The 24,051-nt window shown below is 36.3% G+C and overlaps 1 protein-coding gene across 1 annotated transcript in view; it reads right to left on the bottom strand.

Moving 5' to 3' along the window:
- The window catches only part of CCNT1 (cyclin T1), a 28,024-nt gene that overhangs the window by 3,558 nt on the left and 415 nt on the right, over positions 1 to 24,051 (bottom strand). Inside the window, exons 2-8 of the mRNA XM_057701019.1 lie at positions 20,790 to 20,871; positions 14,320 to 14,448; positions 12,113 to 12,173; positions 10,104 to 10,166; positions 8,875 to 8,920; positions 7,332 to 7,495; positions 7,097 to 7,167 (exon numbers count right to left, since the gene is read on the bottom strand). Of these exons, the coding sequence (XP_057557002.1) occupies positions 7,097 to 7,167; positions 7,332 to 7,495; positions 8,875 to 8,920; positions 10,104 to 10,166; positions 12,113 to 12,173; positions 14,320 to 14,448; positions 20,790 to 20,871 (616 nt within the window). The remainder of the gene's footprint in view (positions 1 to 7,096; positions 7,168 to 7,331; positions 7,496 to 8,874; positions 8,921 to 10,103; positions 10,167 to 12,112; positions 12,174 to 14,319; positions 14,449 to 20,789; positions 20,872 to 24,051) is intronic.

Here is a 24,051-nt window from a genome sequence, read left to right as displayed (position 1 = left end):
ATTTTCTTAGGTCAGTCTCCCAAGGCAATAGAAATAAAAGCAAAAATAAAACAAATGTATCTAATCAACTACAAGCTTTGCATAGCAAAGGAAACAATAAACAAAACAAAAAGACAACCTATGAACTGGGAGATAACATTTGCAAATGATGTGACTGACACGGGCTTAATTTCCAAAATATACAAACAGCTCATACAACTCAACAACAACAACAAAAAACAAACAACCCAATCCAAAACTAGGAAGACCTAAATACACATTTCTCCAAAGAAGACATACAGATGGCCAACAGGCACAGGGAAAGATGTTCAACATCACTAATTATTAGAGAAATGCAAATAAAACTACAATGAGGTACCATCTCACACCAGTCAGAATAGCCATCAATAAAAAGTCAACAAATAACAAATGCTATAGAGGGTGTGGAGAAAAGGGAACCCTCCTACACTATTGGTGGGAATGTAAGCTGGTGCAGCTACTATGGAAAACAGTATGAAGGTTCCTCAAAAAACTAAAAAGAGAGTTGAGGGACTTCCCTGGTGGCACAGTGGTTAAGAATCTGCCTGCCAATGCAGGAGACATGGGTTCAAGCCCTGGTCCAGGAAGATCCCACATGCCACAGAGCAACTAAACCCATGAGCCACAACTACTGAGCCTGCACTCTAGACCCTCGAGCCACAACTACTGAGGCCATGTGCTACAACTACTGAAGCCCACGTGCCTAGAGCCCATGCTCTGCAACAAGAGAAGCCACCACAATGAGAAGCCTGTGCACAGCAATGAAAAGTAGCCCCTGCTTGTCACAACTAAAGAAAGCCTGTGCTCAGCAACAAAGACCCAAAGTAGCCAAATAAGTCAAATAAATAAATAAATTTATTAAAAAAAAAAAAGTTGCCACACGATCTAACAATCCCATTCCTGGGCATATATCCGGACAAAACTATAATTCAAAAACATATATGCACCCCAATGTTCATAGTAGCACTATTCACAATAGCCAAAACATGGAAACAACCTAAATGTCCATTAACAGATGAACGGATAAAGAAGATGTGGAAGGGGGAAGGGGCAAGATAAGGGTAGGGGATTAAGAGGTACAAACTATTATGTATAAAATAAATAAGCTACAAAGATATATAGTACAACACAGGGAATACAGCCAATATTTTATAAGTATAAATGGACCATAACCTTTAAAAATTGTCAATCATTATGTTATTAACCTGAAATTTATATATTATACATCAACTACACCTCAATTTTTAAAATTGTGGTATTAAAAAAAAAAAGACATATACTCAAACTTTCAAAAGCCAAAGACAAATTTTGAAAACAGTGAGAAGCAAACTGTCACCTACAAAGGATCCTCAATAAGATCATGAGATTTCTCAACAGAAACTTTGGAGGGCAGAAGACAGTGAGCTGATACATTCCAAGGACTAAAAGAAAAAAACTGTTAGCCATGAATCCTATATCCAGCAAGAATGTCCTTCAAAAAAGTAAAGGAGAAATTAATTGTTTCCAGATAAACAAAAGCTGAAGGATTCGTGACCACTGCACCAGTCATACGAGAAAGGCTGAAGGGAGTCTTCCAAGACAGTAACTTTAAGCCATATGGAGAAATAAAGATCTCGGTAAAAGTAAATACATGGGCAATTATAAAAGCTACTACTGTAACAATGGTTTGTAATTGCACATTTTGCTTTCTACATGATTTAGGAGACTAACATTCTCAGGGGGAAAAAAAGTTAGTGTAAAGCCTAGTATTACTATAACTTTGTTTTATAATTCCAAATCTTATTTTCTATATAGTATAAGAGCCTAATGCATCCAGAAGAATTATTAATTTGTTTGGGGACACACATTGTATCAAGATTTAATTTTGTAACATCAACAACCAAAAGGGATGATGATGCAACTATAAAGGAGAGGAATTTTGTATGTTACCGAAGTTAAACTAGTATAAATTTCAAACCAGAGTATCATAACTTTAAGATGTTAACTATATAATCCCCATGGTAAACACAAAGAAAATAGCCTAGAATACAAAAAATGAATAAAAAAGGAATTTAAAATTTTTCACTATGAAAAATCAACTAAGCACAAAAGATGGTATAATGCAGAAAATGAGGGACAAAAAGGCTATAAGGCATACAGGTATACCCTGGTGATACTGTGGGTTCAGTTCCAGACCATCTTAATAAAGCAAATATCACAATAAAGTGAGCCACACAAATTTCTTGGTTTCCCAGTGCATATAAAAGTTATGTCTACACTACAGTCTACTAAATGTGCAATAGCATTATGTCTGAAAAAGAACGGGCACACATTAATTTAAAATACCTTACTGGGCTTCCCTGGTGGCGCAATGGTTAAGAATCCACCCGCCAATGCAGGGGACATAGGTTCGAGCCTTGCTCCGGGCAGATCCCACATGCTACAAAGCAACTAAGCCTGTGCGCCACAACTACTGAACCTGCGCTCTAGAGCCCAAGAGCCACAACTACTGAGCCCACGTGTTGCAACTACTGAAGCCCGTGCACCTGCAGCCCATGCTCCACAACAGGAGAAGCCACCGCAATAAGAAGCCCAAGTACCACAACAAAGAGCAGGCCCCGCTCTCGGCAACTACAGAAAGCCCGTGTGCAGTAATGAAGACCCAATGCAGCCAATAAATTAAAAATAAATAAATAAATAAAAATAAAAAATAAAATAAAATACCTTATTGCTGGGACTTCCCTGGTAGCGCAGTGGTTAAGAATCCACCTGCCAATGCAGGGGACACGGGTTCAATCCCTGGTCCGAGAAGATCCCACATGCCATGGAGCAACTAAGCAAGTGTGCCACAACTACTGAGCCTGCACTCTACAGCCCATGTGCCACAACTACTAAAGTCTGCACACCTAGAGCCCATGCTCTACAATAAGAGAAGCCACCACAATGAGAAGCCCAAGCAACACAACGAAGAGCAGCCCCTGCTCACCACAACTAGAGAAAGCCTGCACGAAGCATTGAAGACCTAACACAGCCAAAATATAAAAAATAAATTTAAAAAAATAAATAAAAAATTTAAAAAAGAAAAACAATTCCGTTTACAACAGCATCAAAAAGAATAAAACACTTAGGAATTAACCAAGGAAGTAAAAGACTTGTACAATGAAAACTGCAAAACACTGCTGAAAGAAATTAAGTAAAGCATAACTGGAAACTATCCCATGTCTGGATCCAAACATTAATTCAAACATTAATATTATTAAAATGTGGGGACTTCCCTGGTGGTCCAGTGGTTAAGACTCTGCGCTCCCAATGCAGGAGGCCTGGGTTCGATCCCTGCAGGGAACTAGATCCTGCAGGCAGCATCTACGAGCCCGCATGCCACAACTAAGACGCAGCGCAGCTAAATAAATGAATGAATACCCAAAGCAATCTATAGATTCATGCAATCCCTATCAAAATTCCAATGACATTTTATGCAGAAATAAAAAACGCATACTAGGGACTTTCCTAGTGGTCCAGTGGGTTAAGACTCCACGCTCCCAATGTAGGGGGCCCAGGTTCGATCCCTGGTAGGGGAAGTAGATCCCACGTGCACGCCACGACTAAGAAGCCCGCATGCGACAACAAAGATCCTGCGTGCCACAACCAAGACCTGGCACAGCCAAAATAAATTTTAAAAAAGGCGGGGAAGGGGGGGACTTCCCTGGTGTTCCAGTGGTTAAGAGTCTGCCTTCCAATGCAGGGGACGTGGGTTCGATCCCTGGTCAGGGAACTAAGATCCCACGTGCCGCAGGGCAACTAAGCCCACGAGCCACAACTAGAGAGCCTGAATGCCACAACTATTGAGCCCACAAGCTCTGGAGCCTGTGCGCCACAACTAGCAAGAAGCCAACACACTACACTGGAAGATCCCATGTGCCGCAACTAAGACCCAAAGCAGCCGATAAATAAATACCCATCATAGAATTCATATGGAATCTCAAAGGACCCTGAATAGTCAAAACAACCTTGAAAATGAAGAACAAAACAGGAAGACTCATACTTTCTGATTCCAAAACTTATGACAAAGCCACAGTAATCTAAACAGTGGGGTACTGACATATAGATGAATTCCAAATAGAATAGAAAGCCCAGAAATAAACCTTCACATATACAGTCAAATGATTTTTGACAAGCATGCCAAGAACCATTCAATGAGGAAAGGACAGTCTTTTCAACAAATGGAGCTAGGAAAACTACATATCCACATGCAAAAGAATGAGGCTGGACCCTTACCTAACACCATATACAAAAGTTACCTCAACACGGATAAGGACCTAAATTTGAGATCCAAAACACAGGACGAAAGCTTCACGACCCTGCAATGATTTCTTAGATATAACACAAAAGGCACAGATAACACCACCACCTGCCCCCCAAAAAGACGTCATGAAAATTTTAAATTTCTGTGCATCAAAAGACACTATCCAGAGTAAAAGGTAACCCACATAATGGGAGAAGATGTTTGTAAATTATATATCTGATAAGGAATTAATATCCAAAATGGACAGAGAACTCCTAAAACTCAACAACAGAAAAATAAGCAACCCAATTCAAAAATGGGCAAAGAACTAGAATAGACATTTCCCCAAAGAAAATACACAAATGGCCAATAAGAACATGAAAAATGCTTAACATCATTAGGCAAATGCAAATCAAAACTATGAGAGGCCACCTCACACACTTTACAATAGCTACTGCCAAAGAAAAACAGAACAGCAAGTGTTGGTAAAGATGTGAAGAAATTGGAACTCTTGTGCACTGCTTGGTAGGAATGTAAAATGGTACAGCCACTATGGAAAACAGTGTAGGTTCCTCAACAAATTAAAAACAGAACAAACATATGACTCAGCAATTCCACTTCTGGGTGTATACCCAGAAGAACAGAAAGCAGGGTCTCAAAAGAGATATTGTACACCAATGTTCATAGCAGCATTATTTACAATAACTAAAATGCAGACAGAAATCAAGTGTCTATCGATGGAAGAATGGATAAACAAAATGTGGTACATACAGACAATAGAATATCATTCAGCCTTTTAAGGAAAAAAATTCTACAATATGCTACGACATGGATGAACCCTGAGGACATGCTAATTGAAATAAATCAGTCACAGGACTTTCCCAGTGGTGCAGTGGTTAAGAATCTGCCTGCCAATGCAGGGGACACGGGTTTGATCCCTGGGCCAGGAAGATCCCACATGCCGGGGAGCAAATAAGCTCATGTGCCACAACTACTGAGTCTGTGCTCTAGAGCACAGAAGCCACAACTACTGAAGTCCTCTCACCTAGAGCCTCCACAACAAGAGAAGCCACCACACTGGGAAGCCTGCATACCTCAACAAAGAGTAGCCCCCACTCACCAGGACTAGAAAGCCCATGCAACAACAAAGACCCAACACAGCCAAAAATAATATTAATTTAAAAATTTTTTAAGAAAAAAAAGTCAGTCACAAAAAGACCAGTAATGTATAATTCCTCTTATATGAGGCATATAGGTAGTAACAGAGTAGTCTAAATCATAAAAACAGAAAATATAACTGTGGTTGCCAGGGGCTGAGGTCAGGGGGAATAAACAGTTATTGTTTAATGGTTATAGAGTTTCAGTTTTATAAGATGAAAAGTTATGGGGATAGATGGTAATAATGATTGCACAACAGTATAAATGTAGGTAATACCACTAAACTGTACACTTAGAAATGGCTAAGATCGTAAGTTTTCTGTTATTTGTATTTCACCACAACTAAAAGAAAAAAAAGAAAAAGAGGGAAATTCTGCCATTTGCAACAACACAGATGAACCTGGAGGACCTTTTGCTAAGTAAAATAAGCAAGACACAGAAAGACAAATATTGCATGATCTTACTTATATGAGGAATCTAAAATAGTCAAACTTATAGAGGCAGAGAGTAGAATAGTGGTTGTCAGAGACTGAGGGAAGAGGGAAACAAGGACATATTAGTCAAAGGGTACAAAGTTTCAGTTATACAGATGAGTATGTCCTAGAGATATTCTGTACAGCATAGTACCTATAGTTAAAAATACAATATTGTAGGAATTCCCTGGCAGTCCAGTGGTTAGAACTTGGTGTTCTCACTGCCAGGGCCTGGGGTTCAATCCCTGGTTGGGGAACTAAGATCCCACAAGCCGTGCAGCATCTCCAAAAAACAAAAAAAAAAAAACCAATATTGTACACTTAATCACTTCTTAGCCTTTTGGCTAAGATCAAATGTAATATTATACACAGTTTAAAAACAAAAAAAGTGACCATAATCTATACCAGTACAACAAGGCAATAAAAATAATGAAGTTGTTTTGTACATATCTAAAATTCATTCCTGAACATCTTTGCCTTCTTATGACTACTTACAATTGCAGTTAGCCTAAAATTCTAGAAATTTTGGTGAGGTTTTATATGAAAGTAAAAGATGACTTGTGTCCTCTCAAATCTCCTTTGAATCCTAGGCAGTTCATTTTCTGTAACTCACTCAACTTGGGAGAATGAAATTAAGGTTATCAGTCTAGAATTCTGAGAAATGCAAGAAATATTTTTATATTTTCTGACACTGGAAAAAAGGGAGTAATTCCACTATTCGTAAGTAAGACTTTGAAAAATATCTGAATACAACTTTAGACTGCAGTCTACATAAAAACAAAATTCTAAAATCCATTTAAAAGCAGGTAATGTCAAAGACAAAATTATGATACTGGCTCTAATCTTCTAACTCTGTATCTTTCCTATACCAGAAGCCAACATTTTGTGACTCAGAAAAGCCAAATTTTTCCCCTTAACACTCTCCACACAAAAGAATACTCAACCAATGCTGCTGACCAAACGACTAAACCACAAGAGTGGCAAAACACAAAATAAATCCCACTGTCACCTACAGCAATGGATTTCTGGGCCAGCAGCCAAGCTATGAAGTTGAAATCATGACTATTGTGTAACTACAAAAAGGGAAATTCCAAACCTAGGGTACATATCCATATCTGGTATATTCACTGGTGCAGTCAAAAGAAGAAAATGGTTTGTTCTGCAAGCTGACAGCAGTAATTCTTACCCTCCAATTCCGAATTCGTTTGAGCCTGTTGGGGGTTTTCTCCAGAATCTGTAGAAATTCGTGTGTCAGTTCTACAAATGAAATTAGAACATTTAAAAAAAATTCAGAGAGGCACAAGTAATGAAATAAGAATAACCTGAACTAACTATATTCATCTGAAATCAAGTCACCTTTGGCCAGATATGTGATAGATCAAGAGCAAGTGCTTTTCGAGGTCCCTTACTCTAAAACTTACCATCTAAAAGTTCCAAGGTCACAGTGGCGTCAACATACTCCCACCAGTGCTTCCCATCAGTTGAGACTGGGATCTCCCAGTTGGACCACTTGCAAGCCAGATGAATGCAGACACAGGCCACCACAGGAGGTGTGTACTGCAGGCTAAATGTGGTCAAATGCAGGCTGACATCAGAGGGAAGGAAACAAGAGAGTGTCATGAGCTCTCAATTCTGAACCCAAAATTAAAACTCTCCATTATTTAAAAAAATCTTAAAAAAAGTTAAAAAAAAAAACCAAAAAACCACTGGAGAGCAAGAAGGGCAAGAAATATCCAGTGCTCTGATCCAGCACCCAACATGATTTTTCCATTAACCCACCTGCTCAGGTAACAACTTTTCTAATTTTTTTGACTACACTTCATTTAATCCACACACTGATGAAGGACCGGAAAAAATAAAAACAAAAAGAAAAGACTGAGTATTCAGTCTTTTAAAATAAGGATTAAGTACCCTGAGAATAAGCTCAGAACTTAAGAAAAATTATAAGACTTCTGATATATGTAATCCCTAAATCAAATACCTAAGGAAATACTCTAAAAATTATCTTGTCTCTTGCCAATCATAGGTCTGGTCTCTTTAAAATAATGAACAGACAATCACTCTCTCAAGTGTGAATATGCTTGATAGTTTATCTTTAAAATTTCTCCCAACAGGCTATAAGGAATGAACTTCTTAGCCCTGACAGTCATTATTAGGAGTATCTTTGGTTTCCATGAACAACCAGTAGATTGGAGATGACAATGAGCAAGTCATTTGGTAATACAAGTTATGTATTAATTTTTTAAAAACAGAAAGTATCACAACTCTTTACATATATACACACCCATTTATCTGGGCGTGGGTGAAGAAAAAGTCTTTTAAAATATAATTACAGCAGAATCCTCCAAATTAGATTTTAGTCACTGTCAATGAATTCCAAGTTTAAATAAACTTTCAGAACTATGCTCTTGGATATGTTAAAGCAAAGTAACAAATGCAGAATTAAGTAAGCTATCAAACAATCAGCAATAAATAATCATATCACCTTAATAAATCAAAAAAGCAGCATGGAAATTTTAAGGTACACATGAAAATTGTGCAGAAAAATCAACACTTACCATAGAATTGTCTATAATACATTGTATCAGAGATCCTTGCCTAGATCTTTGGCCTCTAGTTTACTAAGTGCAAGACCTGTCACCTTTCCACGTACTCATCAAAAAGTGACAATTCCAGGACTTCCCTGGTGGTCCAGCGGCTAAGACTCTGTGCTCCCACTGCAAGGGGCCTGGGTTCGATCCCTGGTCAGGGAACTAGATCCCACATGCCACAACTAAGAGTTTGAATGCTGCAACTAAAGATCCCACATGCAGCAACAAAGATTCTGTGTGCTGCAACTAAGACTCGGCACAACCAAATAAATATATTTTTTAAAATTTTTTCTTAATTAAAAAAAAAGTGACAATTCCAACCCAAGTAAAGTATTATCCCAAAAATAGAAGAGAAAAATATTAAAATATAAACCTGTTGGTTGCCATGAAGTAAGAAGTCTGCGCTAAATCCTTGCTTGCTAAAAAAAAAAGGGGGGGAGGGCAGAGGGAGAAGGGTATTAGTTCCATTCATTCCATTCATTCTCAACAATTATTTAGTAAGCATTTAATATTTGCAAGGCAGACAATATAGTGGTAAATGAGGTAGACATGGTCCCTGAACACCCAATGGTTACATTCTACTGTCAAAAAAACAGTTTAAGTGATTGCATCCTCTCTAGAGTTTGACTCAACACATTCAGAGAAGAATGCAATAAGCGTTTTTAACAAGTAACTCAGAGATCCTGATACAAGGGTTCACTGAGAAATTCTAAGCTAGGTGATGAACTAATTTCAAGACAAGATCAGAATCCAGAAGACCTTGATATATTTGTAAAAAATTAGCAAATAACAAATTATTTAAAAATATTACAATAAAAAAATTCCTCCTTCAAAAAAAAAAAAAAAAAACAACAACTGCTCTAGGTGACAAAGCAAATTTTAATCTTCCTTAGGTTAACTATTAGCATTTATCTGTCTTTGTTTAACACTATCCTTGCTCAATGTAAAACTTTTAATGCTTTTAAAATATAAGAAAAAATAAATAAATAAAAAAATAAAATATAAGAACTCAGGGAAAACTCTGAGAGTTTTCAAATGAAACACAATAAGGCCAATTATCAATTAAGTCTACAAAACGAAAAATGGCATTTAAATACACTATGGTGTCTAGATATTCTATTTAAATAAATAAGAAGAACTAGGTTTCATGCAATTATAGCTACTAAAGTTAAGTCAGAATAAAAAGCAAGTCCTGCCAAGTAATTAACAATGATGAAAATAAGTTCAAATAAATTCTAGATGACCCTCTGGGTGGCCTTTAAGAGTGTCTAGGACAATCAACCCTAGAATCAAATTAAGATCACCTATCCCCAGGACATCCTTAAAACTGCTGTTAGATACTTATGATTGGTCATTTTTCAAAATCTGCCCCCAGCTTTGACAGACATCCTCAAGAAGCTAACTCTCTTTATCTACAGGTTACCTAAAAACATTACAAGAACCCAACAGAAAAACTCCAACCACTCACTTTGCTTTAAGCCAGGTAGGTTTTTTAATTTAAATTTTGGCCAAAGCAGCTGTATTTTATATTTGTCCAAAGCAAATATTAGCCTCTAAATGGTAAAACAATTTAAGACAGCGTCCCAAGTTGGGATTCCTTACCTCGAACAAGTTGAGTGCACTTTACCACATGTGTGTGTGGGTGATCAATTGTTAGTTCAAAGCCTGAAAAAAAGTAATTGGTTAAAATGCTAAAGATACTCAAAATATTTTATATTTCTTTTATCTGAGTCATCACTGAAGGTCTCCCTCATTTTCTGGTCCAAAAACTGCCTTTTCAGAGGCCCAGAGAGTCACACAAAGTATGCCAGATGCTCTTCTCTAAGATTATCTTCAAAGGTGCTTATACTTTTGCTAGAAGGTATCACTCAGATAATAAAGCTAACGCAGTCTCAAGATCCCTGAGCTACCAATAACATCTAAACACAAAACATTTTCTTAGGAACAATAGAACATAATATATGGTTGGACGAAGCAATTACTCATGGAATGATTATCTTCAAAAGCTTAACCTTGAGAAAATATTTTAAAACCTATTCCTCTCTTACCTCAGTTTTGTCCCTTTTCATCATCTCAATTACCATAAGTACTGATCATTTTATCTAACTCTAAATGTTCCTTACCAAAATTACTTAAAGAAGATCAGTATGTCTACAAATATTTTCGATGAAGTTTCTCTTTTTGTGTATGTAAATAAAATTTTCTAGTACAAGTAAAGAAATTCTAGGGAACTCCCTGGCGGTCCAGTGGTTAGGACTCTGCACTTTCACGGCAGAGGGCCTGGGTTCAATCCCTGGTTGGGGAAACTAAAATCCCTCAAGTCACATGGCACAGCTAAAAAATTAAAAAAAAAAATTAAATTAAAAATAAAGTCTGGGGCAAACTGATTTTTAAAAAAAAAAAGAAATTCTATTGCAAAATTTACTTGATGCAAATTATTCTAAAAGTATAACTGATTCTTGCAAATTAGATCTTACTGGTTTCCACATTAAAATATTAATAACAATTTATTCCACCAGAAAAATATCATTGTCCCCTAAAATATGGTTACCTTGAAGATAACTAATTTAAAGTAAAAATTAGCAGAAACTAACTTCAGAGACAAAGTTTGAAGAATTTACTGTGTGTATGTGTGTACATGCAAAAAACATAGCCCTACCAGTAACTTTCCAACATAACGCACGAAATACTCCCCTACCTAAAGTGAAAAATGACAGCCCAAAAGAACAAGGAAAACTTTATTTTCCATATTTGCTAAGCTTTTGAAGGGAGTCTCTTTGATAAAAATAATAATAGATAATAACAGAACATCATCAGTTCTTTAGCCCGTCAACTGCTATAGCTTGAATTCCTCCACCTCCACTCTACTGTTCTGAACACTGATTACCAATTTTAAAAACAAATGCTGTGGGCTTCCCTGGTGGTGCAATGGTTAAGAATCTGTCTGCCAATGCAGGGGGACACAGGTTTGAGCCCTGGTCTGTGAAGATCCCACATACCGTGGAGCCCGTGCGCCCCAACTACTGAGCCTGTGCTCTAGAGCCCCATGAGCCACAACTATTGAGCCCATGTGCCACAACTACTGAAGCCCATGCGCCTAGAGCCCATGCTCCACAACAAGAGAAGCCACCACAATGAGAAGCCTGTGCACCGCAATGAAGAGTAGCACCCGCTCTCCGCAACTAGAGAAAGCCTGCGTGCAGCAAAGAAGACCCAACACAGCCAATAAATAAATAAATAAATTTAAAAACAAAAAAAACAAATTTTGTTACCTAAATATAATGACTATAAAAATCCGTGAAAGGAAAGTTATTTAAGATAGTTTCTGCCATTATTTATCAGAAAGTTAAAAACTGCCATATCTTAGCAAGCAAATCACGAATCCTAGAATATAAAAGCAAACAAACAAACGAAAAACCCCTGCTAAACTGCTATTTCAAAGGTCAGCTGTGCCTGCATTCTCTCTGTGGTATAGGCCAGGGTTAAACAACCTCTATAACGTACAAAAACCTTCCCAAGAAATTCTCTTTCTGTTTCCTATTTTGCAAATTTTAAAATCATTATATTACATACATATTTCTTTAATGTTTTAAAGGAAAATATAAACTTACCTAAAGTCTGCAGAATTATGCTTTCTAATATCACCAGATCTTGAACTTGTTGCAGGTAAGCCTGCAGGTGAGAAGACACAAGTTATTCCCCCCAAAGTCACAATATATTATAGGTAAAGTGTAGAGAATTCTAACAACCTCCAAGGGAAACCAAAGCCACAAAAGGCGAAGGCGGAGTTATGAGGGAGAGTTGGAACTGAAATTAATTCTTATCCCTAACAGATTCTCCTTTTAAAAAAAAAGTAGTAAAATGACAGATGTCACTTTATTTATAAATGGCTACAGAAAAAGCACCAGATAGCTGGTTCCTTTTCAGACTATTTTAGGTTCTAAAGTTCATATGATGTAGACATAAGAAAACTGAAAATGTATCTTTTTCTCAACATCATCAAAATACGCTGCAGAGCCTTCCCACAGTACTGCAGGCAATCACAAACATTTGACTCCTTTAAACCTTCCTTTTGGAGTAATGCTAGATTTTCAAAATTCATAGAAGGGTTCAAAGGAAAAGGGAACAAACAAAAAAAATTCTTTCAGATTTCTACTGGCCATTACTGTAGCCACTATCCACACATGGCTATCGAGCACCTGAAATGTGCTGAGTGTAGAATACAAACTGAATTTTAAAGACTTAGTTACGAAATAATAATGTAAACCACTGCATTAATAATGTTTTAAAATTGATTATATACTGAAATGACTATATTTGGGGGATAAAGAAAATATTATATAAAATGTAACTAACATTAAAATTAATTTTAACTTTTTAAAATAAAGATTTTTAAATAAAGCTTAATGCAAAGTTTAAAATTTTTAACTATGTATGTGACTTCTGTTATATTTCTATTGGCTAGCACTGGTCTAGAACTCTTGAATGAGACTTGAGCCAGGAGTTAAGAGACTTAATGTTGATGCTAACTTTCCACTGAAATTTATGATCTTGAATAAGTCCAATAAGGACTTAAACTATGCTAACTCTCCTTCCCATACTGTGCAAAAAGTATCTTCTTCTAGTCACCTGGTAAGAAAGACTCCAGTGAGAAGTCATATAAAATACTTGAAAGAAAAAACAAAAGTGGGGATTTTATTTTTGGTTTTATTTTGTCAAAATAAAATTATGTTATTTGGTCAATTCTATAGACCAATGGCAGTTAGTAGTCTCTAACATAAATAAAAGTCCAGACCAACAGCTCTTCAACAAAAACTACTGGTGCAGCCCAAAGAGAAAACGATGTAAGTCAAGACACTGCTATGCAAAATACTTAATTCACATATAATTAGCAGCTATTATCAAAATATACCCTCCCAAACCACTTTCTGCAGTATGATCAGAAGAACACACAATTCCACGTATTTGATAAAAGATGACTCATGCACCCACTGTAACAAATAATCTAGTAACAGAAATCCAAAATTTTTCTCCACACTCATCACTCCCCAATCACTGACTTCTAAAGCCAAGAGTTTCCCTTCTTTAGAAGATCAAGAAAGGATGGAAGGGGAAAAAAAGCTATATGTAGACACATAGGATAAAGGTGTAGAAGCATATATATCTGAACTGTAATCAGCAGTATCCTCCCAGGAGGAGAGGAAATGAACTTTAACTCTGACTTTAAATGATTCTTTAGTGTTTGGGTTCTTTTATGATAAGCATATTTGTAATTTCTTAAAAAGTTAAACACATACACACCAGTGACAGGATTCATTAAAAAAAATTCATTAACAAAATTTATCTAAAAGAATGTTCATAGTGATATTACAGTGGTGAAAAGCTGGAAACTATCTTAACAGAAAACACTTAAAATATATGTATCTATATGATGAAATACTATCTCAATATTTTAAGGGAGTGGAGAATTGATGGGAAAATAGTTGGCAAACAGTAAGTGAAAAAAGCAGGTATAAAATATACACATGTATAGCTACTCATAGAAAAGAAGCTGGAAATACTTGTTCATTTATATATCTGTGGTACAAATTACATCCAGGTAATATATTTTCTTCTTTTTCTGCATTTTCCAATTTTACCAGAATGAATACAATTAACTTTTGCCATAAAATTTCTATGATGTTTTTGTTAAGGAAAAGACAAACACTAAAAGTTCCTTTAACAGCCCCCACTCAGACTTGAGTAAATCAAAGTTACAAAACTAAGTTAATGATCAAAATAAATTAAGAAAAACAGATGTGTGTAATTAATCCCCTACCTCACTCCTAGTATCAGGAAGTGATTCCTGCGGATGAAGACAAGCATGTGCTACCTTGATGACGTGTTCCAATTTTTTGGGCTGCTCCTCTACTTTGGCTGCTAAAAATAAGGCTGCTGGAGCCACAGACTGGATGAAGAGAAAATAAATTACATTTATTATTTGTTTATTTCTAGAGCAAGGTAGATCTAAAAAAGAACTAAGTCTTAAATTCTTTGCTTACCTCAACTTCGTCAGCTCTTGTTTATGCTTGCTCCTCTACGTAAAATATCTTCCCCTCTCCTATCCATTAACCATGTCCACTTCCTAAAACCAATCCTTCAACGAACTCTCATTAAAAGCTACCTATTCAAGAAGCCACTAGATGTAAATAGACAGTTTTCTATTTAAAATGAGATTATTAAGTTTTATCAAAGCACTCTATATACTTTTTTTTTTTAAGGCTGTGTTGGGTCTTTGCTGCTGCACACAGACAGGCTTCAGTAAGCAGGGGCTACTCTTCGTTGCAGTGCACAGGCTTCTCACTGGGTGGCTTCTCTTGTTGCGGAGCATGGGCTCTAGGCACGCAGGCTTCAGTTGTGGCACGTGGGCTCAGCAGTTGTGGCACGCAGGCTCTAGAATGCAGGCTCAGCAGTTGTAGCACTCGGGCTTAGTTGCTCTGTGGCATGTGGGATCTTCCCCGTTCAGGGATTGAACCTATGTTCCCTGCATTGGCAGGTGGATTCTTAACCACTGCGCCACCAGGGAAGTCCCTATATACCTTCTTTAAAAGGAGTAAATGGAAATGTCCTGAATCAGCAAATTCATAGAGACAGAGTAGGTTGGTGGTTGCCAAGGGTGGGAGAAGAGAGGAATAGGAGTGACTGCTAAAGCATCAGGGGTTTCTTTCTGGGGTGCTGTAAATGCTCTGAAATTAGATCATGGTGATGGTTGCCCAACTCTGAATATACTAAGAACCACTGAACTGTACACTAAAAGGAGGTCTTTTATTGTGAATTATCTCAATTATACTTACATATGAGGGGTAGCGCAAGTCTTTAAAAAAAAATCAAAGTACAGTACTATATACAACAGGTTATAAACAGAAGGTACTTAGGGGGGATAAAAAGTCAAGCCAGGGAATCTCCTGGTGGTCCAGTGGTTAGGACTTGGCATTCTCACTACCAGGACCCAGGTTCGATTCCTGGTTGGGGAACAAAGATCCCACAAGCTGCACAGCGTGGCCAAAAAAGAAAAAAAGTCAAGCCAATATACAAGGAGACAGAAAACTCAGACACTAAACAAGAAATTAGAGCAACAGGACATAAACACAGCCTGGTGACCTGGGAAATCTCAGGAAGCAGAACTTCTCTAGAATCTTAACAAGAATATTTCAATGAATCAAAGATGGCAATGGCATGAACTAGAATTCACCAGGAGTCAAAGAAAGCAATAAATAATCTTATAAAAGTGAAATATCTATTCACTGAGTAGAACTGACAAGCATTCTAATGCTTATTTGTATCCCTGCAGTTATCTGTTATACTTTGCTAGAAGAGATTTTTCTCCACAAATTCAGTTCAGAATAACAATTCTCTTCCTTCATATTTGTTGCAGTTATATATGGAGCTTGCTACATATATTCTACTAGACCTTAGTTAGGATAAACAGAAAAACAGAGGAAAATGAGCGTGAACAAAGGCATGAGAAACTGGGTCATAAAGCACATTCTGAACACTAAACTGAGTAGTTAAAGGATATAAATAATGGGATGTGGGACACAAAAGATTTTTAAGGGAGTGACACCAAAGATTTAAGAAAAAAAAATGTAGAGTTTAAGAAATATTTAGGAAGATTAATCCAGCCGTAGATGAGACTAAAAGGAGGAAAGGATAGATACATTAAAAGTTAATTTGGGCTTCTTAGGTGGCAGTGGTTAAGAATCCGCCTGCCAACGCAGGGGACACCGGTTAGAGCCCTGCTCCAGGAAGATGCCACATGCTGCGGACCAACTAAGCCCGTGTGCAATAACTACTGACCCTGTGCTTTAGAGTCCATGAGCCACAGTTATTGAGCCCATGTGCCACAACTACTGAAGCCCACACGCTTGGAGCCCATGCTCCACAACAAGAGAAGCCACAGCAATGAGGAGCCCGCGCATCACAACAAAGATTAGCCCCCACTCACTGCAACTAGAGAAAGCCCGTGTACAGCAACGAAGACCCAAATGCAGCCAATAAATAAATAAATAATTTTAAAAAGTTAATTTTATTAAAGAGAAAATTTTAACAATACAGACATTAGGAAATAAAGTTTAGAGTAGGCACTAGCGGTAGAAATAAAGTAAAAAAAGAAACCCAGTTTTCACCTTGGAAAACGAATATGTTTTCAGTAAATATACGTATATGTATTTGCATGCAGAAAAAAAAATTCTAATGGAATATATACCAAAATGTTAATACAATTATCTCTGAACACAGTTATAGGGAAATCATCATTTTCTCCTTTAATCTGTCCTCTTTTTAATTTTATGATGACAATATGTTTATAGGGGGAGAAAAAAACAGGACCACTATAAAAATTGATGGGATGTCAATAAAAATCAATAAAAAAAATTAACACGACTTTATAACTGATTGGACACAGGGGAAAAGGAAAAGGACAACCCAAAGATAACACTAAGATTTTACGCCTACAACTTTGCCTTCAAAGGGCTAAAAATATATTTGAAAGAATCTAACTAAAATATTATACACAGACAATGGCTTACGAGGCCAGATAATATCTCAGTTAGTGAAAGACAGTAAGAGATAAATTCCAATCTAATTTTTGTGCACTCAACCATATAAATACTCATTGTTCCTCATAGAATCATATATCAAGCTAGCTTATCAAAGTATTTTCCCATCAAAGGCAGTTTCCAAGTGGAATTCTTGTACCAGGTAAGAGTATAAGATTTTCTCCATTTTAAGAGAATAATAATAATGCTAATACTTATTTGTTTGCTATGTGCAGGCACTTTGAAAATTAATTCACCTATATCCTATTAACTACTCTATGATGTAGGCACTCCTACTGACTCCAAAGAGATGAGAAAACTGAAGCCTATGGTAACTTGCTCAAAGGAATACAGCTGGTAGGCAGTGCAGCAAGGATTCACATCCAGACAAGTCTGACTCCAGAGACCATTCTCTTAACCACTAAACTTGACCTTTCAAGAGTCAACTAATGAGAGTAATATACACCCAAATTTGTCAGCTATTAAAAGACAACACCTCTATATCAAATATAAAATACAGCATAAATACACACACATCAAGTTGCTCACCACTTTTACATTCTCCCACTTGAAAACATTTAAGACAGTACATATAGAAATTCAATTAATGAGGTTGAATTTCTTCTCAAAAAGAGGAAATGCAATGCCAGGATTTAAGCGAAAATAAGCCAGTCATTTAATCATGTCTACTAAAGAACTAAAATCTATTTCAATCAAAAGAGAAGTCCTCTACCTTCCAAGATACTGGAAATATATCTTGTTCTGAGTCATGGTTATGTATATATAATGCAAAAAGTAATTGCGCTCCACACCTCAGACTTCTATCCTTTAGGTTATACCTCAATCAAAATTTTAAAATTTTTTTAAAAAGGCAAGAGCTCTAGGCTCCAAAACACTATAAATGAACAGTTACAACAAAACAAGAAAAGTATTCACAACACATGACATACAGCTCTGACATATAAAGAGCTCATATAAATGAGAAAAATAAAAAAAAGACAAAAAGAATCACCAGACAAATTTTAAGTCAATTCTTCAATTTCTCAAGAAGAACAATGACCAATAGGCATAAGAAGTTCAACTTCACTAACTGAAGAAATGTAAATTAATAAAATAATTTTGCACTTCCACTATCTTGCTCACCACTCTATCCCGAGTGCTTGACAAGTAGTTAGAACTTAATATTTCCTAAAGTAATGAGTATTTGTTGTTAGTGAGGATGCAAAGAAAAGAACCCTCTCCCACAGAGTTAGACTCCCACAGTGCTAGAAATAAATGCATGTTGATATAATCGTTCAGTAGAGCAAACTGACACAAAAAACTCTTTTAACTGAATCCCCTTGGACACAGCAATTCCACCTATAGGAATTTACATAAAATAGTCATGTAAGTGCATGATATATGCACCAGACTATCTTACATAACATTACTCACAATACAATAAACTATAAACAACCCAAATATCCACCAATAGAGAGCTGGTAAAATAAATGACAGTAACTACTCAAATAAATACTATGTAGTCATTTAAAATAATGAGAAACCAATGAGAAAATGTCCAATACGTACAATACATATTGTTAAGCAATAAACGCAACTGTGTAAGAGTAGTATAGTGAGAAATGATTTTTATAGAAATACATAAATGCCAGTACTATATGCAGAAAAATGTCTAAGATACTATTGCCAAAATATTTATCAAAGGTTACTTCTAGAGGATTAAATTACATAAGAGCTTTCACTTTCTACATTACACATTTCTGTATTATTTTAATTTGACCATGAGCACTTATTACCTTTGTAATAAAACAAAAGACAAAATAACAAGAAAAATGTATGAGCACTTCACAGGACATACTACACTTCAATGCCACAACAATGTATTAAGTCCCCCCAAATTTGAATTTGGATGCATCACAGCTAAACTCTTAGAATTAACGTACTAAAGGAGGGATATTTTCCATCTGTTAATACCAGAATGTGCCTAAAATCAATTCTCTAAAGAGGACCATAACCTCAAATTGAATCACTGGGACTTCCCTGGTAGTCAGTGGTTAAGACTTCACCTTCCAAAGCAGTGGGTACAGGTTTAATCCCTGGCTGGGGAGCCAAAAAACCAAAACATAAACCAAAACATAAAACAGAAGCAATATTGTAACAAATCCAATAGACTTAAAAGTCTTTAAGTGGACTTAGTTCACATCAAAAACAAAAACAAAAAAAAAATACTTTAAAAGAAAAAAAAAAGAATCACTGGATTTTGGAAAAGGTCATGAAGTCCAAAAGACTCTCTCTATACTGGATAACTACCAGATCATTCATTCATTCAACAAGTTTACTGAAGGTGCTTTAGAGGATACCAAAAAAAGTGGTTCTCTGTCCTTGCTAAGATAAACACATAGAAAATAAAACAAAATATAATTTAAAAGGTAAAAGGAGGAAAATACATACACACACATATGCACAGAGTGAACAAAATGATTTGAGATGTAGTTCACTCTGGATTTCAAACCTTTACTATAATAAAAGAAATGTAGAAAACTTTCATAATGGGCAAGACGGCTATGGACTTCCTCTTCAAATTCCATTGTTTATCCACTACTTTATATTTTAGAGCTATCAGACAGCCTCATAAAATGCTTCTCTCTTTCTTATTAAGAGTGTATTCCTTGATTTGATATTTGTATATATTGCAAAATGATCACCACAATAAATCTGGCTGATAGTCATGACTAAAAAAAAAAAAAAGTGTATTCCTTGCAATCAGAGGAGGCAGGGAGGTTAAGGGTAGGAGAAGCCAAATTGATTGAATAATCAGCAAAAATTGGGCATAGTTAATCCACAACTATAAAGGGTGCAATTACTCCCAATACTGAGTCCACCAACATCTTACAAGAGCATTAGCTAGCTTTCCAGTTTCCCTTCCTATGGCATAAAAATTCAAAACCTATCATCCTAAGGATATGTCTGAAACACCTTTCCTCAAAACATAACCTTTTCTTAAAAAAATAATGAAATATTTGACTAACAAATCCATATGAAGTGTTCATTAAGTTTAGGCCTATTACCCTGTGATTTTATTAAACAAATATAATCTTACCTGCAACTGGGATATCACTATGCACTCGCTTCCAAGTCATTTACAATAATGTTAAATAGGACCATTTCAGGTAGCAAAACTGAAAATAGCATTATTTACAATTCTGTCCAGAAAAAAAAAATCCCTTTATTACTATTATTTTCTTTTTCCTGTCTTAAAAGTCATCCCCCAGTCATCACATAATGTACCTTCCCCTTCCAACCGGTCATTGATTGGAATTTTATCAAAGGTTTTTAGAAAATGTAAACGACTAACATTCACTTATTTTCCCACGCCCACATTATTATCCATTTCAAAAATTACACTTAAATTAAGCATAGTTTCCCCATTAATGCTACTCTCCCAATCCAAAAATGTTAAGTTTAAATGTTCAATAATCTATTTTGTTAGAGAATACACCTACTCTAAGGATGCACTAAAGCTAAACAACTAGCTAGACACTTCATAGGAAAACTGGAAGGCTGGATTCAGAACAGCAAGGAATACTGAAAGTGATCAATCCTAAACTCTAAACTTCAAATCCCAGCTCAGCAGCAAAGATCAATCATAAAAGAAATATGAAGCTGGAATTAATCACAAAAGGATTATACCATATAAAAAAATTATACTTACATTTCGATGGAACTGTGTAAAGGACTGAATCATGTAGAATCGATGCATGTACACTATAGCAGTGTTGATAGTCAATTGTGAGCTAAAATATTCAAGTTAAGGCCCCAAAACAGACAAGCAGTACAATTCCCAAAAATACAACCTCTATATCCTCCCAAAAGGACCATGCAGCCAAGCACTGTAGATGCTCCTAAATGAAAATCATACTTACACCTCTCTCAGAGGTGTGGAGACTGTTGATGGAAGTGTTCCTTAAAAAACTAAAAATAGAGCTGCCATATGATCTTGCAATCCCACTCCTGAGCATATATTCAGAGAAAACTATAATTAAAAAAGATACATGCACCCCAATGTTCATAGCAGCACTATTTACAATAGCCAAGGCATAGAAACAACCTTAAATGTCCATCGACAGATGAATGGATAAAGAAGATGTGGTACATATATACACAATGGAATACTACTCAGACATAAAAAGAATGAAATAATGCTATCTGCAGCAACATGGATAGACCTAGAGATTATCACACCAAGTGAAGTAAGTCAGAAAGAGAAAGACAAATACCATATCACTTACATATGGAATCTAAAATATGACACAAGTGAACTTATTTATGAAACAGAAACAAACTCACAGACACAAAAAACAAACTTAAGGTTACCAAAGGGGAAAGAGGGATAAATTGTTTGTGATTAGCAGATAAAAATGACTATATATAAAATATATTAACAACAAGGTCCTACTGAATAGCACAGCAAACTATATTCAATATTCTGTAATAAATCATAATGGAAAACAATATGAAAAAGAATATGTAGGGAATTCCCTGGCGATCCAGTGGTTAGGACTCTGAACTTTCACTGCTGTGGGACCATGTTCAATCACTGGTCAGGGAACTAAAAGCCCACAGGATGTGCAGTGTGGCCAAAAAAAAGACTGTGTATATATATGTATAACTGAATCACTCTGCTGTACACCAGACACTAACACAATGTTGTAACTATACTTCAATTTTTTTTTTTAAGTTGCAGCGAGCAGGGGCTACTCTTCACTAAGGAGCGTGGACTTATTGTGGTACCTTCTCTTGTGGAGCACAGTTTCTAGGTGTGCAGACTCAGCAGTTGTGGCACACGGGCTTAGCTGCTCTGCTGCATGTGGGATCTTACCAGGCAAGGGATCAAACCTGTGTCCCCTGCATTGGCAGGCTGATTCTTAACCACTGCACTATCAGGGAAGTCCCCAATTTTAAAAAAAGAAAAGAAAATCATACCATCCTCTCAGAATTAAGAAGCAAATCTGTTCTTTAATCAAATTATTAACCTCCAATTCATACTTAACACATTGCCTCATACATAACAGACACTCACTATAAAGTTGCTGAATTAATAAGCAAGCAAGCTTCTCAGTATGTGAATCAAGAAAGAATATAAACAAAACTATATGTGGCCTAAATCTGTTACCTGCCTACTGAAAATCCTGCCAAGATGATCCACTAGCACAGGATATCTCTTCACATGATTTACAGTACCCTCCATGATCCACCCCCTAGGTTTGTATCCACTTATCTCACTTTTTAAGCTCCAGCAATTAACTTTTCAGTTCTACTTCTCTCTAGCATTCTTAAGGTGATCCCTGGGACCAGAAACACTATGATATGATATTCATTCAGTGGATTATTTGATATTCACTGAAAAGAAAAACTTTTTTTTCTAATTTTAATTTTTAATACATTTCCAGTTATTACAAAATACTGGCTATATTCCCCGTTGTACAATACATCCTTATAGTCTATCTTACAACCAGTAATTTGCCCCTCCCTCCTCTCCCCACTGGTAACCACTAGTTTGTTCCCTATATCTGTGAGTCTGCCTTTTACTTTTCACTAGTTTGTTATATTTCTTAGGTTCCACATATAAATGATATCATATGATATCAGTCATCTGATCACTTAATATAATCTCTAGATCCATCCATGTTGCTGCAAATGGCATTATTTCATTCTTTTTTATGGCTAAGTAGCATTCCATTGTGTGTATATACATCTTCTTTATGCATTCATCCTGATGAACATTCGGGTTGCTTCCAGATCTTCGCAATCATAAATAATGCCATGAACACTGGGGTACACGTATCTTTTTATATTAGTGTTTTTGTTTTTTTCAGCTATAGCCCCAGGAGTGGTATTGCTGGGTCATATAGTAGTTCTATTTTTAGCTTTCTGAAAAACCTCCATACGATTTTCCACAAGTGACTGCACCAATTTACACTCCCACCAACAGTGTACAACGGTTCCCTTGGAAAGAAAAACTTTTAAATGCCTTCTTTATAAAGACCTCAGAAAACAATGTGGGATATAGAGATGAGACAGTACACCATGATGGCAAGATCCTTAATAACACACATGTAAAAAGGAACATGCTACAATGCACGGAAACAGAATTTAAAAAAAGGGGGGGGCTTAACTCAGGACTGAATGGATGCTTAGAAAACAAACTGCATACGGGCACCAAAGGGGACACCTCTTCTGAAGTGATCACAACCTTAAGACACAAACATACAGCTAGAAACACATTTAAATGGAAGCTGCACCCCAGAATAAATTTTCACTTCCAGAGTGGAAAGAACTTTAAAACTATATAGCTTTCCCTGCTAGAAAACGAGTAAGTTTTCTAACAAACAAAAACACTAGCAGGGGGGAAAAATCACTAAATCTTTGAAATACGAGGAAAACGGACATACATTAGCATTGTGAATACCTTAAAAACCCAGTATTCTATAAAAGGCTTTTTAGAACATAAGATCTGCAGGTCTACATCCCTACAAATCTACACTGACATCCTTCCTTCCTCTGACATACTATATAACTCTAACAGTAGCTACTTTTTTAACATAGGAGCGCCAAGCATTGTGTTGGGCATAGAAATTAAATTCGAGAGGTATCACCTTACTTTACAGATAAGGAAACCAAGAATTTGACAGGTTTCTTGAACAACTAGTAAGTGGAAGGAACGGATTTTAAGCCAAAGCTGGGGCATTAATTTTAGGCCACCCTCTTTATAAGACCTTTGCGTATTGAAATTTCTCAAAACTCTCTTTACCCACTAAGTTCAAGAGGCAGCCATCAACAGTGAAACTTCCACGAGACCCCCTAGGGCATAGAAGAAAAGAAGAATCTCAAAGTCGGCAAAGCAGGAAATTAGAACACACGGAAAAAGAACTACTAGGAAGAGGGGTTAAAACACGAAGCGGGAAGGATACGCA

This window comes from Hippopotamus amphibius, chromosome 12 (genome assembly GCF_030028045.1).
Source record: "Hippopotamus amphibius kiboko isolate mHipAmp2 chromosome 12, mHipAmp2.hap2, whole genome shotgun sequence".
Taxonomy (NCBI): Eukaryota; Metazoa; Chordata; class Mammalia; order Artiodactyla; family Hippopotamidae; genus Hippopotamus; species Hippopotamus amphibius.
The sequence above is the reverse complement of the archived record's forward strand: the minus strand, read 5'-3'. Positions and strand labels throughout refer to the sequence as shown.